Here is a 14,743-nt window from a genome sequence, read left to right as displayed (position 1 = left end):
GCATACACATACCAGGGTTTTTCCTGTTTTAGAAAAGGCCTTTCGGAGGGGACACATATGAAGTGGGGGGTCTAGGGTGAAATCATTTCCATAATGGAATATAATGCACTAAGGGGGCTTATGCATCCGGGACCTGGGTGCGGATCCGACTATACACTTGACCCCAAAGTCCAGTTTGTTTGATTAGTATGAACATTGTGTACCGTACCCAGGCACAGTTGGTTGATCCATGCCCAAGTCCACTTGAAAAGGTGGTCTTGCAAACAGTTCATGTGTACTCCCCTACGGTTCGCGTCATGTGTGAAAACCAAATGTACCACATCACGGAATTGGGCTACTGTTTAAGAAGACGTTTTAAAACTGGTTATTAATACGGTCTCAATTTAATAGTGATGCCATCAGACGGCTATGCAGCCCGCCGCGGACAAACAGCAGTCGGAGTTCCAGCGGGAGGCGGAGCTCCGCGCCCGACAGCAGCAGCTCCTCACTGCGCCGCCGCTCCCCAGGCAGCAAGGTCACTGGCAGAGTCTGGTACAGCCTGACTCTGAACAGTAAAACGGAGATCCCATTAGCGCTAGCTTCACAGCAGAGCATTCAGGTCAAGTCAAAACAATGCAGCTTAGCTGGCTTATCAACGCCAGCCGCATGTTTAAAATATAGCCGCTGTCTGAGAGGAGTAGACAACTGGAAGTAAAGACAAGTCAAAAACTTAAATGCACGTATGCATGTATGTCAAGTCAAGTGATGTCCCAAATCAAGTCACTTTTTTTTTACAACAAGATACAGCACTATTGCCTGTAGTATCCTGTCTTTATAAAGAGAAAAGGTATTAGCAGCCCATCTAATAAAATGATTGGCTAGTTTTTATAACTACAAGTATGACAATGAATTTAATCTGTATTATAATTATTGATATTCAGTAAAATTTATTTAATCAAAGCAAAAACAAATTATTACTTTCAATCCAGAAGTGATTACTTGTGGCACAGATGCAGCCATTGTGGTGGTCTGGTCCGACTAAAGAGGCTTCATCAGGCGTCTTTGATGTTACCTGTTGCCATAGCAAGGGGTTGGACTGACAGCCAGTCATCCAACCATGACAATCACATACTAGGCAGCTTTTTAAGTCATCCAATCATGATTCACAGTTTGCACTGCCGCCGCTGTGGCTGCATAGCATACTTGATAGACAGAAAAGTGACATTAAATTATAATATAATTGAATTTAACCAGACCGGTTCTATGTGACAACACAACAGCAGAGAGAAACAGACTAACTAAAAATGCTTGTTGTAGTACCATATGCTGGCTGTGTGGTGATGCCAGGCTTCAGAGCAGCAGGCTGTGGGTCCTGATTACATGTAAAGCACACTCTCCTTGCCCCATCCAATCCACACCAAAACAGTGACATGAGACTGTTCCAACAACTGTTACATTAAATTATTTCATATTTTACATCTAACATTCAAACTTATGAATACACGCAAGTTATTTGAGTCATCATGCCTCAAGTTGAGTCTCAAGTCATTTATTTCTTGTCAAGTCCCAAGTCATCAAAATGGTGACTCGAGTTGACTCAAGTCCAAGTCACCAAGTCTCAAGTCCACATCTCTGGTATGGTTACATTATTGTTATCAAGATAAAGGATAAATTAGGGCTGGACGATATCACATCCTAATTAAGAGGTCTTGTGAAAAAAGTAAAATTTTAGTTTGAATGGAAAAGGCAAGTTTCCTAAAAAAGTAGAAAATAAACAGCATCTCTTGTAAACAAAAATACTGCCATGTCAAAAGTAAAACACAAGACTTTCAAGCAGGGGAGCGGAGTGCATGTCCCAGAAAAGTTAACCAGACTTTTACTCAGGAAACAGGTGTTTGTAATTTTCCTGGTTGTTTTGGTGTCTAAACGTAACTGTCGTCGCCGCATGACTGTGACGTTTTGTCGGCTGAACTTAACTGTAAAGATAACTGAAACGACCGGGACCTCACGGTGACCGGTAACCGGCTCACAGTCACCTTTTACCGGTAAACTTACTACTTCAGTGTTGTCTTGAAGCGATAATGTGTCCAAACGACGGGCACTGTGTTTCTCTTTGGTACAACCTGCTCCTGTTGCTTAGTTAACTCTGCGTTTGAATTCTCCTCCATGGTGTTTCCATGCCGCAAATTGGATGGGGCGATGTGACTACACACGTGTTAGTATGTTTTTAAGGGGAAAGTACAGGAACACATACACAGTGGGGAAAGTATTAACAGGATTAAAAAAAACAAAATAACCAACATGGGGAAATTATGTTTGTTAGAGGTAGGGCTGCAGCTATCGATTATTTTAGTAATAGAGTATTCTACCGATTATTCCATGGATTAATCGGATAAGAAATAATTTTGTTTTATTGAAGAGCAATAATATATAGTTTGGTTTAATTTTCAGAAAAAGCTAAATTTTTATTGCCTACATTGCTTACAATATCATCTCTCAAAAAAAACTATACATATTAAGTGCATTTAAGGGCCATATTACATTGTTTTTAATGAAAACATTTTCTGAAATGCAATAATAACCTCAAACTAAGGCATATATTAAACATACATGAACATAACAGCAACTTAACTTTCAGAACTACAAGTTTCAACCTGAGACTGGTCTGTATATACGCCTATATGTAAATATTAGTTATACTTAACCTATTTTCATTTATATATTTCATTACATGCTACACAGCTCTGTTACACTGTTGCTAGTAGATCGTTGATCAGCTGTTTCTCCATGAAGAGAGAGAGTGAGAGAAAATGGTGCGGAACAATCAGCTGTTTTTTAGACTCTTTAGATCAAATTGTGGTCACCACTACGTATTTTCTTGTCTTTGTTTTTGGTAGTTGTTGTGTTGGTGTAGTTTCATCGTCCGTACGACTCTGTGATTTACTTTTGTTGGGTCTGCTTCGTGGAATGGATGATTAAGTTAGACTCAATGTTTTCTGTTGAGATGCTGAAGCATTGACATTGTGCTATTATTGTGGTAAGCTAGTTCAAATTTGCAGTAGACACTGTGCAGAGTTTTCATTTCAATTACGTTTGAACTGATTCCAAACTTTGGACGCTTTGTTGTTTTCTCCAGCCTGTCTCTTCTCTTAGCCCCTTACTATTTACGCTCTTTCTTCATTTTGTAATCAGTCTTCATGGCACGTGTCGCCAGCAACGTCAGCCCGGTGTGCGACTGTAATAATCATCCGTGCGGAAACACCGTGAGTGATACAACGTTGGTAACATTAATTAAACGAAGCTTTGAGGCAAATCATTTTGCATCGAGGATTTTTAGTAATCAAATTATTCAAGTTACTCGAGGAATCGTTTCAGCCCTAGTTAGAGGTTCTGAATTTTGGTTTCGATTAATTGTCAAGCCCTAGGATAAAGTATACCAATATGGATTTTATGGCTTATCACTCAGGCAGATTCATACCGATTAAAAATAGCAAGAACACAGCACACATCACAAAATGGATGCAATACCATGTGTTTTACAAAACATGAAAAATAGGAGAATACACAGTTACTTAACCAAAACAAAAAAACATTAAAATAACAACTACACTTTTAATCATTCTGTTAACAAAATGCAACCTTATCGACAACGACTGACCCGGATGTCATAACCACAATTCACTGAAGACATATAGAGGTGTATTGGTCACAGGTGATTCCAAGACTATAAACAAACTGCTAAGGAGACAGAGAATACCTGTCATCACGTCTGCTGAGCTTTGTTATGCCTTTGGCAAGAAAGAAAGAAAGCGGAGATTGCATGACTATGAAGGAGAGAATATTCCTATCTTGTCTGCGCTCCTGTCCTGTATGAGGATGTCCTGCTCTCTCTTCTCTCCCTGATCTCTTCCTCTGTCAACTCTTTCTCTCCCTGTCTTTGCCCTCAGGGCCCATGCTCTGCTGCAGCCCTGAAGTAAAAAAAAAAAAAAAAAGTCTTTGACCAAAGTTCACTGAGGCAAGCCTGCAGATTTGTTCTCAGAAAGAAGGTTAAACAAAAACACACATATGAACTAAGGTTATATGTCAATCAATGACACCCTGATGATAGTCCATCAATCATGATGACCTATGAGAAAGAAGTTGTAGCGAGACCGCGTGGTTTTTTCACCCGTGTTGCCATGGAAACCATTGTTTTGCCCTCTTCCTTCCTGCCTTGCATTCCTCCACACAATGCGATGAAAAGTAAATTGCCTTTCAACAAAGCAGATTGGAGTGGTGTATGGAAAAGACGAGGGTGAAGACTCGGCCGGCTGAAAGACGCACGAGGGATGAAAAAACCCATGCCCACAAAAGACCAAGTGGAGCTGGAACCGCTTGGATTTGTTCACTCACTGGTCATTTTGCTTTCTCAGAGCTGCATGTTACCTGATATCAGGTAGACAGATTTTATCTCTGACTTCCAGCAGCACCGAGCCAGACAGTGGAGTGTTTAAAGAGTAAAGAAATAACAAACACCCACTGTGATTAGATGTACGCCACTCAACAAAGCCCCAGAGCACAGATGTGCTGTTGCCACCCTGATAATCCCTTAAAAGCAAAAATCCACACAGGATGTCACATGATTGTAGCTTCAATACATGTTGTCTCATCTATTCTTTTTAATTGAGCTCTACTGCACCTTTTATAACCGCCCTAGTTCAACTCATGAATGGTTGAGTGATTCATAACCTCACGTAATGCTGCGCTTATCTTCTCCAACTGAGAAGAAGGGCATGTTGTGCACCTATACTGTGTGTTTTGCAGCGCAAACTCAAATACCCAGGTGCATATCATAAGCCCTCATGTCAACATTGTTCAGAGTAAATACATCATTAGCAAGAGAAAAACGAGCCATGTACTCACAGTTCTTCCAGATAGGGGAAGTTCTTGAATACAAATGCTGGAAGCTCAGTGATGTTGTTCATGCTCAGGTCACTGTGGAAATAATAAAAAAAAATGTTAGTTCATTGATAACCTCAAAATCAGTTTTTAACCTTTCTTATACATTTAAAAAAAAAAAGTTTTCAAGCTGTTTCCAATAACAGATCACTATTGTTCACTTTCACTTTGTTCTCAAAAGATATTTTATTGATGCCTCCTTGCCCCGATTTTGTTCTTAATTCTTTAACCATTTTGTCAATTAAATTATTTTTATTGCCTCGCCTTTTGTTACGGTGAAGCCCTTTTAATCTTGGTTTTGAAAACTGTTATATAAATAAAATTTTACTTACATAACATTTTCTGTGATTTTAACAACAGACTTAATTCTCAAAATCATCTGTGTTTGAGGCCTTACTTTATTAACTAAACTATAGCATACATGCAGTTAAGTTTTTGACTGTATTTGTAATCTACAAGCAATAGGGTAGTTGTGCCACCCATCCCTTATGGCACTTTTAAGTCTTGACTATGCCTGCATGAGTGTAACCTCAACCAAAGAAAATAGCCTTGAAAAAGCCCTTCTCCTTAGCCCCAGGGATCTTCATTTTCAAACAAACTTTGAGTAAAGATAGGCATGTAGCAGCATGAAAAATATGCACACAGGACTTGATTTGCTTCCACACCTAAGCAAATATGAGTATATGGGTCTACATCTTCATAATGATAATTTAAAAAACTCTGTTAAGTGTGTGTGTCAAAGTAAGGGACTGTCACAGTTAAACAAGGGACAAAATGCTGTCTTGGGCTGAAGATACTTATACAGTGATAGCAAACTCAGCTCTGCATCTTGATTAGGAGGCCCTGTAACCTGCTTCAAAGAAAGCAGCACCCCCCCCAACGCCATATGTAAAGAGACGGCACATATCAAGACTGAAAAAACATCCGGGATTCACGAATGAAGCAACCCCCTGCCCCCCTTTCACTCTCCAACTGCCCATCTTGAATTTCACTGCCAGATCTCCCTAGGACCTTGTGTGTGGGCCCCTGAATCCAACAAGGATCATATTGCCCTTCCTCTGCAGTCCAAACCACCCACCCACACACACCCACACACACCCACACACACCCCCACACCTTAAAAGGTGGGCCCTGACAGAACCCTAATCATCCCTGCGACCTGTGTCCCATCTCCACTTACCTGGTTATCCAATTACCATACAGACTGTGCAGCTACAACAAAACTTCCATCAACATCCACCCACTCCTTATCGTTCTTTCCTACCGAGACAACATCTCTGGTGGTGTTCTGCAACCACTGCTGCACATCTGCCACCACTGGTGGTCAGATGGATACATCCCTAACCACATTTTAAACTGTTTGACAAAATCTTCCGTAGACTGTTGACTGGTCTGAACCACATGCAGTGCTGGGGAGTACGGGAGGCCTGCATGACTTTATCACACTTCCTCCCTCCTCCTGTGTCTGGCTGCTTTGCTCATCAAGGCCCTGGCCTGTCCCTGCTAAGATAGATTGAAGGGGACACTAAAAATGCAGCTGTGATAAATGGTGACAAGCCTAAACGCTTCTACAAACAGGTATCAGTAAATGTATATCCCATGTGCCATTTTGGCTTCATTTGTAGTAGTAGTGGTCATAGTCAGTGAAAATGTGAACTGAGATGCATATTGCAAAATGTATCTGGAATTGTTTATTAGCTATGTGTGATATCAGAAAAGCTGAATGGACATACAGTGCAATTATAAATTGTAAATTAAGATCACATAACAATTTGCTTGATTTGTTGTCGTTATTTGATAACCACTAATAAAAAACAATTGGTATAGGTGCCAGTAAAAATTGACTTTGGGAAAGTAGAATCTTTTTCTCACTTGCCCGACCGGGCAGCAACACGTGTTGATCGGTTACATCTGACACTTCCTACAACCAGACGTATCTGCAGACAATAAACTGATAGTCCCGACCGGTGGCCAATTCATTTATATTGTACACACTTTTAATATTAAACATTACAAAAGCCACAAAAGACTGCATATAGTAACTGTCCACAGCACCAGACTCTTACTAAAGCTTGTCACCTGACCAAACTACTAACTGCCAAGAAGCAAGACACTGACAGTGACATAACTAGAGCTCATTGCCTCTCGTGGGAACAGAAAACAGAAAAAGGCACATGTTTCGAACAAAGTCTGATAAAACTAATATCCAACATTTCAACCATAATGGAAAATATAATGTTGGGTGGAAACCAAAACACAGTTATTCATCCATCTAACACCAGTGTTTCCCCTATAATTGTACAGGCCTTGCAGGCTGCCAGACCAAACGGGAACCCTGCGCTAGGGCTGGGCAATATATCAATATTATATCGATATCGTGATATGAGACTAGATATCGTCTTAGATTTTGGATATCGTAATATCGTGATATGACATAAGTGGTGTCTTTTCCTGCTTTTAAAGGCTGCATTACAGTAAAGATATTATGATTATAGATATTATGTTCACATTACTGATGATTATTTATCTAAAATCTAAGTGTGAAGATATTTTGTTAGAGCACCAATTGTCAACCCTAGAATATCGCCGCAATATCGATATCGAGGTATTTGGTCAAGAATATCGTGATATCTGATTTTCTCCATATCGCCCAGCCCTACCCTGCGCGTTTCCCCTATATTGATTCTGCTGTGACGCATTGTCATAAGTCCATGAACGAGGCAACTGTCTGTGGCTAGTTTACATCTGTAAGAGCAGGACAGTCGAGTGGGTTATCCAAACGAAGATTGCGTTGTCGGTTACAAACTGTAGTCAACGACATGCTAACGTGCTGACGGAATTAGTATTTTGTTGTGTTTGAATATTCTGTAAAAAAAAAAAAAGATCAGTGATGCTATTTTGCCCTCCGTGAAGCTCGCTGAAAGTGATGTAATGTAGTGTTTTATGTGGAATAAGAACTGGGTTGGACTTCGTTTAAAAAAAAAAAGGGGGGTTCTTTTGTGTGTCCGATTGTTATGAATTATTTCTAGGCTTGTGTACTTGTTAATATAATACATGGTAGGAAAGGTAAGTTAATTTCTCCATTCTCAGTTAAAGTGGACAGCATAGCGCTGCAGTGTTTTAAAATTGCACTTTACACCGCATGCATTAGCCTAGCAGCTAGCGGAGTTGCCTTCTGCTTATAGCTTAACCCCAAAAAAACAGCACGGTTAATTATTAGCCTGCACGTTTTTGTAGCCTAAAACAGAGCCGCTTATATTGCAACAACTTAGCAGACTGCACAGAATGCCCTCTCTGCTCTCTGTCTGCTCAGCTTTAGCTGAAATGGATCACTGTGCTGCAACATGTGTTGTAAGGTTGAAGCTGATGCTTTTTCGGGGGTAACACCCATTACCGGCAGTATTGACAACATATGAAGCCACTGTGTCTTGAGAAGCTTGTTGTTTTATTGTTTACTTTAACTGACTTTACATCATCTTTGCTATCTCTTTTTCCTCACAGCCGCACTCATACGCTACTATCACCGCTCGCTCTTCTTGCGCGACCACACAGGCATTGACATCACTCACTCAACGCACCTGCCATTCTCGCTCTAACTTACGCTACTCTCGTAAAAAGGGGTTAACTGCCATATCGCAGTGATAGGTAGGGCTGTGCAATTAATGAAAATGTAATCGTGATTATGATTTCGGCTCCCAATATTCACAAAAGCAGAATAATCGAGAAAAACAATGATTTAGCTCATTGCATTTTGCAAGAAAGTAAGTATTTTCTCGTGTTCTGAATGAAAAAATAAAGTTTAAATAGGCAAATTTCAGTTGTTTTTTTTACTGTTGATTTAAGTTTTTCCACTGTTTTATTTATTTTAGATTTGTACTTAATTCAGATCAATTGGTAGAGATTTGTTTTCACTTTGACATTTAAAGTTACTTTCTCTCAATCGGAGTAAAAAAAAAAAGCATATAATGTAATTCACTGCTGTGAAACAATAACACATGAAAAAGTTGAACAGAAGAAATGAAAAGGGAAAGTGAAACATACAGTACTGTACATGTCTTTTCTCAGTCTGTGGAATTGACTGAGCAGCATTTACTAATAGTGTTCAGATGCTCAGGTGTGTAAAACCAATGTAAAGATACAACAAAAATATATTACCTACTACACTATAACTAAATGCCAACTTACTGATGGTGGTTTACCACAGTTTCACATGTCCTGTTATATGATCTTAATGGACCCCAGAAAAAAATACACAAAAGCCCCTTTTCTCATATACATTCGATGGCACTTAGAGACAATCTGTCACATGTTCTCATTCACATTTCTGTCATTTTGTTAGTAATGGACATAAGGACAGTAAGGTGACTCAGGCACTCCATTGATCACTAAGTCAGTCAGATGGTCCGATGTGAGGAGCAGCTCTAGAGTCTGCAAACCCTACTTTTTATTTCCCTTTCACTCAGCCGCTCATGATGCTATGCCCATTGTGAAGGCCCCTTTTTATATTGTTTAAAAAGGAAACACAGGTTTTGTAACAAATAAAAGTGGTTTTCATTTTTTTAGAGCTGCGACGATTAGTCGATTAATTGATTAGTCAATCCACAGATCAGGTACTATTTTGATACTAAAAGAAATGCCAAAAAAGAAATTTCTGCAGCTTCTCCAATGTGCGATGGATGTTTTTCACTATTTTCGGATATTTTATATACAAAAGATTAATCAAGAAATTGAAAATAAATGTCTTACAGTCAGAAATGAAAACTTAGAGATGTAGAAACACAGAGTAGGTCTACATTTAGGCAAAGAAATGTTCACTTCCCAAAGAAGGAGGTTCAGCACAGTTACTGTATGGATGAATGGTGGGAAGCAAAATTAGCAGCTCTTCCTTCTGTTCCAGTCTAGAGTTACTACACTTTAAGTTCTTCATAGTCCACCTGAATAAAAGGTCAACTACCAAAACCGAATTGTGGCCACAAGTCCTCGATATGCTCTCCACATGACATTGCATTTAAAGCATATTTGCCATGTTTTAAACTAACTTCCAAGCATCTGGCAATCCTTTTTAAAACTCTTATGTTACCTTGAACCCTCTATCACTTAGACATTACAGCCTTTACTTCATCACGTCATTTTTAGTACATGTCCTAAAATTTTCCTTGCTAATACTACTAAACATTAAACATAAACATTAAAACACATTTACTATACAAACCATTTAAGTCAAAAACCTATATAAAAAAAAAAAACTTCTACCAAACTCAATTTGGGGAAGCATTTTATTTTTGAATACTGAGCACAAATTTAGAAAACCAGCAACCATTAGCAGTTAGAAACTGTGATGGGGGGATCTGATGGGAATAGGTGTTTAGGTGAAGGACAGGGTTGGGGATTCAGAGGGGGAGAGAGCATTAATATTCTCCCATCCACAAGTAATCCTGTTTGGGATTGGGAACCACTGACTGGCTCCTTTCACCTCTGCTGACCAAGAACAAAAGTATCATTCAGTTAAAAATGGATTGAGGGCATCAATGGTGAAGCCGGCAAGCTCCACCAGCAGAGTGCAAGACCCCTGACACCACCCCTTCTTTTTCAGTCTCAACCTCGTTCATGCTATGAAAGGACCTAATCACAACTGAAATGTAAGCTGTAATAACCTCCTCTGGCTCCCTTAAAATGCACAAGAGTTTAAAACCTGTGCAGAGAGTCAGTGGCAGGTAAACTACATACCTTCAAAAGGAGTGTTTGCTTTGTTATCGGCTGAGGGGCCTCCCTTTTTTCTCATCTGCTTTTCTGTGACAGGGCTGTTTCCATTATGGATGCCAAATCTCAAGCCCCTGTGGGCTGTAGGTAAGAGTCCACTCCAACATCGTCATATGATTTGTTGTATAATCTGTGGTCTTCTATTGCCATAAGTTTATATTTTTCCAAAGCAAAGACACAAATCAACAGTAGAGAGGCAACAATAGAATAGAAATAGCTTAGCCTAAAATACTCGTCCTTGTAATGAGGACTTCTTGACCTTTGGGCATTGCTACGCTTACAAACCACTATGTTAAATGTGTGTTCCTGCTATCACGCGTGTGTTTGTATCTTCATATTTACACCTTCCTTCACGTTGTTGGCACTGTCTTGACTAGATTTCTTTTTTGACTAAGCATCAAACGGATTCTATTGACATGATAACTGCAAACAAACTTGTACAAGTTCAGTTCAAATGTATTGACAAAACATTCATGAGATTTTTTTTCTTTACACATCAGCAGACCACGGTGGGTGCATTAGCCCTGAGAGAAGGAGCCCTTGCAGCTGCAATATGTCTCACTAATCCATCATGATCCCTAACCCCAATGCTCCACATACAAAAGACGGAGGGAGTGGGAGAGGACAACTTAAGTTCAAGAGACCAGGAGAACAAATGAGAGTAGGACAGAGAGAGGGACAAGCAACCTTTCACATACTTTTAAGAGGGTGAAGCAAATATATGAGGCAGTTTACTTCTGTCACAGAGCATTTAGATAGCAATGTGCAGAGCAGAGACAAGAAGATAGCACAATCTGGAAAACAACATATTGTTTTCCATTTTGGAATAAAAATAGGCCAGCAGAGTGGCAGTAAAAGCTATGATATCACTTTGTGAAAACAATGCTTCATGTTGAGATTAAGATGTCAGACTGCCCATAATAAGAAAAAGGTATGCTGAGAGTTCCCGCTGTAAGGAGTAGGCCTTAGTGCGACATGTCTTGAGAGCCTGGCATATGAGTCCACTTCCTCTGCTTACTTTACCTAACACTTTCCTTAACAGTGGTGATTTCAGTGGCACAATATTGGTTCTTGTGTAGCGAGGCTTTGGCCACAATTCTCAAAAGGTGGTAAAACAGCACATAGGTTTCCCCAAACAAGAACAAGAACCTTAACATTTTCAGGCAAGGTGACAGAAAAAAAAAGTAAACTTAAAGTCATAACTTCTTGAGGGTGCACAGTACAAAAAGCCACAATAAATTGCTGTTTTGAATGCTGTTGCTGAGGTGAGTACTGTAGTTTATGATTAACCCAGAGGTTGTGAAACAAACTGAGGAGTTTCTTCATGGGGCAATCATCAACTGTATCTGCACCACCCACAACGATATGACTTAGCCTACCTGGTATACATTTTGCTCCACCTTTTATTTAAAAAAAAAAAATAGTGCCCTTACATGAAGCAATAGTTAAACTCTTAATCAGACCTGTGGTGAGAATGCGAAAATGGCCCAATCTTGACTCCTAAATCATTTTAGATTAAAAATACCGCTGGCTACAATCCACAAAGCATTACTCTCTTACACTCTGTACATTACTTGGTGGTTCAGTCACATAGCATGTCTTACCCCAACCTTAGGGGGGAAAAAATCCAGACATTTTGTTTTCACCTCTTATTCAGCAGCAAGTTGTCTTTAAAGAGTATGTTTGTGATCCCAAAACGTTTTCTGTTTGTCTGTAAAAATAAAATGTTTGTCAAGGGCCAAACCAATGTTTAAATTTGAATACAAATTTATCATTCCAGGCAAAAAGTATATATCTTTAAGATCACGAAAATACCTCTAAAGATGTAATCTGCTGCTGGATGCCAGGTAAAAAAATAACACTTTGAGGAAACATATAGAGTGCTAGATTATCAAAATAGCTGCAGATAAATTTTCTGTAGCTCGCTGAATCTGCTGATTGTTTCAACTCTAAAATAATTGATTGAATAACTGATAATAATGTAGGCTAATCATCATTTGTTGCAGCCCTTCATTACTCATGTCTAGTACAGCATGAGTAGAAACTGTAAGCTGATTAAAAGTTTCAGAAAAAGATTAGTTTGTACTGAAAGTTGGTGACAAGTTGTCAAGCTTTAACTGTGTTTAGTTGAACTCAGTGGTTCCCAAAGTGGGCTCCTTATGAGAGTTCCAGGGGGGGGGGTCTCTGGCAAAAAGGGGAATCATTATGTTGACTATAATTCCATCCATAAGTAACACCATGACAAAATGTAGGACTTTTGGTCATGGATGTCATACTTTCTACAATAAAACATCTAAAAGCAAAAATCCTATCAAATGGGGGACACTGGGACAAAATCTTTAAATGAGGTCTGTTGTCTAATTTGAGTCAGTCAAGGTGTCTTGACATGAAAAAGTTTGGAACCACTGGTTTAACTGAACTGTTAGAGTTATGACATTAAATAATGACTAGAAACCCTTAGGCTCTTCCTAAGATCTTCATTTGGACATTTTTACTCTGGTGGGCCATTTGTATAAAGTTTAGCCTACATCATGATGTTGTATGTCCATAATTCACTTGTACACATCACTTGCGATGTATACACAACAATATCCCATACTCAGGCCTTTACGATTAGGCATTTATAAGTGCACAGACTTGTTGTGAGGTTGTATTTCACTGTGGACGTTAAGTTAGTAGCTACTTACAGGTAGTAGGTGAAAGCTCTGAGCCCAGTTGGGACGGTGGTCAGCCCTCTCCCGGAGCAGTCTGCACCCCCATCTTCATCGCAGCTACATGAGGGCGAACAAACGGCCGTCGACTGTCCTTGACCGGTGGCACCAGGACGAAGGAAACACCACAAACACATCCAAAACAAATCCACACGCATTGTTTCCCTCGTAGGTTCAGGTGAAAGCGATAAAAAGGGGGCCTTTCTTTGTGGTTTAATCTATTCCGGACGTCGACTTCTCATGTGGTTGGTCGATTGAGGCATGAAGAGATGAAGCCTAACCGACGCTTTTCAAAACAAAATATAACGTCCGAGCACTTCATACATTAACGAGCCCGACCAAAATATATCCACGTTAACGTTTTGGCAAGCGTTAAAAACCAAACATCGTCTTCAAAGACGAGTGTTTTACCTTGCTGTTAAACATTTCTCAACCACCCTTGTGCGTCGTATTAGTCCATGAAAATAAAGTAGCAGGGCTGGCGACAGGAGCGGTAGCCTACCTTGCGTTTTTTGCGTTTTCGTTGTCCCATTAAATAACCAAAAAACAAAACGAGCGGTGCCTGCTAATGCGTCGCTAACAGGCTGATTCGGTGGCGGTGAAATGTTCAGTTAAACACACAGGACACTCATGGTTTGTTTCCTAACAAAATCACCGACAGTTTTCAGCCATTCCTCACGTTCCCCTCCTCTGCTCCTGACATCTACAGCATGCTTGTACTGTAGCTCGGCAGGCACCCTACCGGACAACCTGCAGCATTGGGCCCGGCCTGTGCAACGCTGAGACCTGCACCACCACAACGTCAGAGTCTGCCAACTGCTGCACTCTCACCAGCGAGGGGAAAAAAAGTCAGGTAAAAACTGTTCACACAATTATGGAGGTCCAGTATGGGTAATGTAGCTATCAGTGCATTTCTCGTAAAACAACTTGTTTACCATGTTTCAAAATGAGTGGTGGAATGTAACCAAGTACAGTGGTGGAAGAAGTATACAGATATTCATAAATACTACAGTGGAAAATACTTTGTTACAGTTGAAATTCCTGCATCCAAACTCTACTCAAACTACTCAAAAGTAGCCTACTCATTATAATGCAGAACTGCTCATTTCAGAATAATATATTACTGGATTATAATTAGTGATGCATTAATGTGTATCAAAGCTTGTAAGGGTGGAACTTTACTGCCGGATAACTTAATTTACAATACTGTTAATATCTCTTAGTTGATTTATATTTTGTATAAATAATCTAAATCTGCAAAATAACTAGTAACTAATGCTTTAAAATAAACGTAATGGTGTAAAAAGTAAAATATTGGCTTTCAAAATATAGTGGAGTAGAAGTAGAAAGTAGCA

General features: G+C 39.7%; 1 protein-coding gene across 2 annotated transcripts in view; it reads right to left on the bottom strand.

Moving 5' to 3' along the window:
* Positions 1–14,238, bottom strand: part of lgr4 (leucine-rich repeat containing G protein-coupled receptor 4) — a 35,140-nt gene extending 20,902 nt beyond the window's left edge. Inside the window, exons 1-3 of one of the 2 annotated variants that reach the window (XM_028573637.1) lie at positions 13,365–13,384; positions 4,882–4,953; positions 3,737–3,947 (exon numbers count right to left, since the gene is read on the bottom strand). In XM_028573637.1, coding sequence (XP_028429438.1) covers positions 3,737–3,801 — 65 coding nt within the window. In that variant the 5' untranslated portion in view covers positions 3,802–3,947; positions 4,882–4,953; positions 13,365–13,384. Of the gene's footprint in view, positions 1–3,736; positions 3,948–4,881; positions 4,954–13,364 lie in introns of both variants that reach the window. The other variant, XM_028573630.1, reaches the window with a different exon arrangement.
* Positions 14,239–14,743: the final 505 nt, after the last annotated feature.

This window comes from Perca flavescens, chromosome 1 (genome assembly GCF_004354835.1).
Source record: "Perca flavescens isolate YP-PL-M2 chromosome 1, PFLA_1.0, whole genome shotgun sequence".
Lineage (NCBI taxonomy): Eukaryota > Metazoa > Chordata > Actinopteri > Perciformes > Percidae > Perca > Perca flavescens.
Note: the sequence above shows the minus strand (reverse complement) of the source record. Positions and strands in the feature narration are given on the sequence as shown.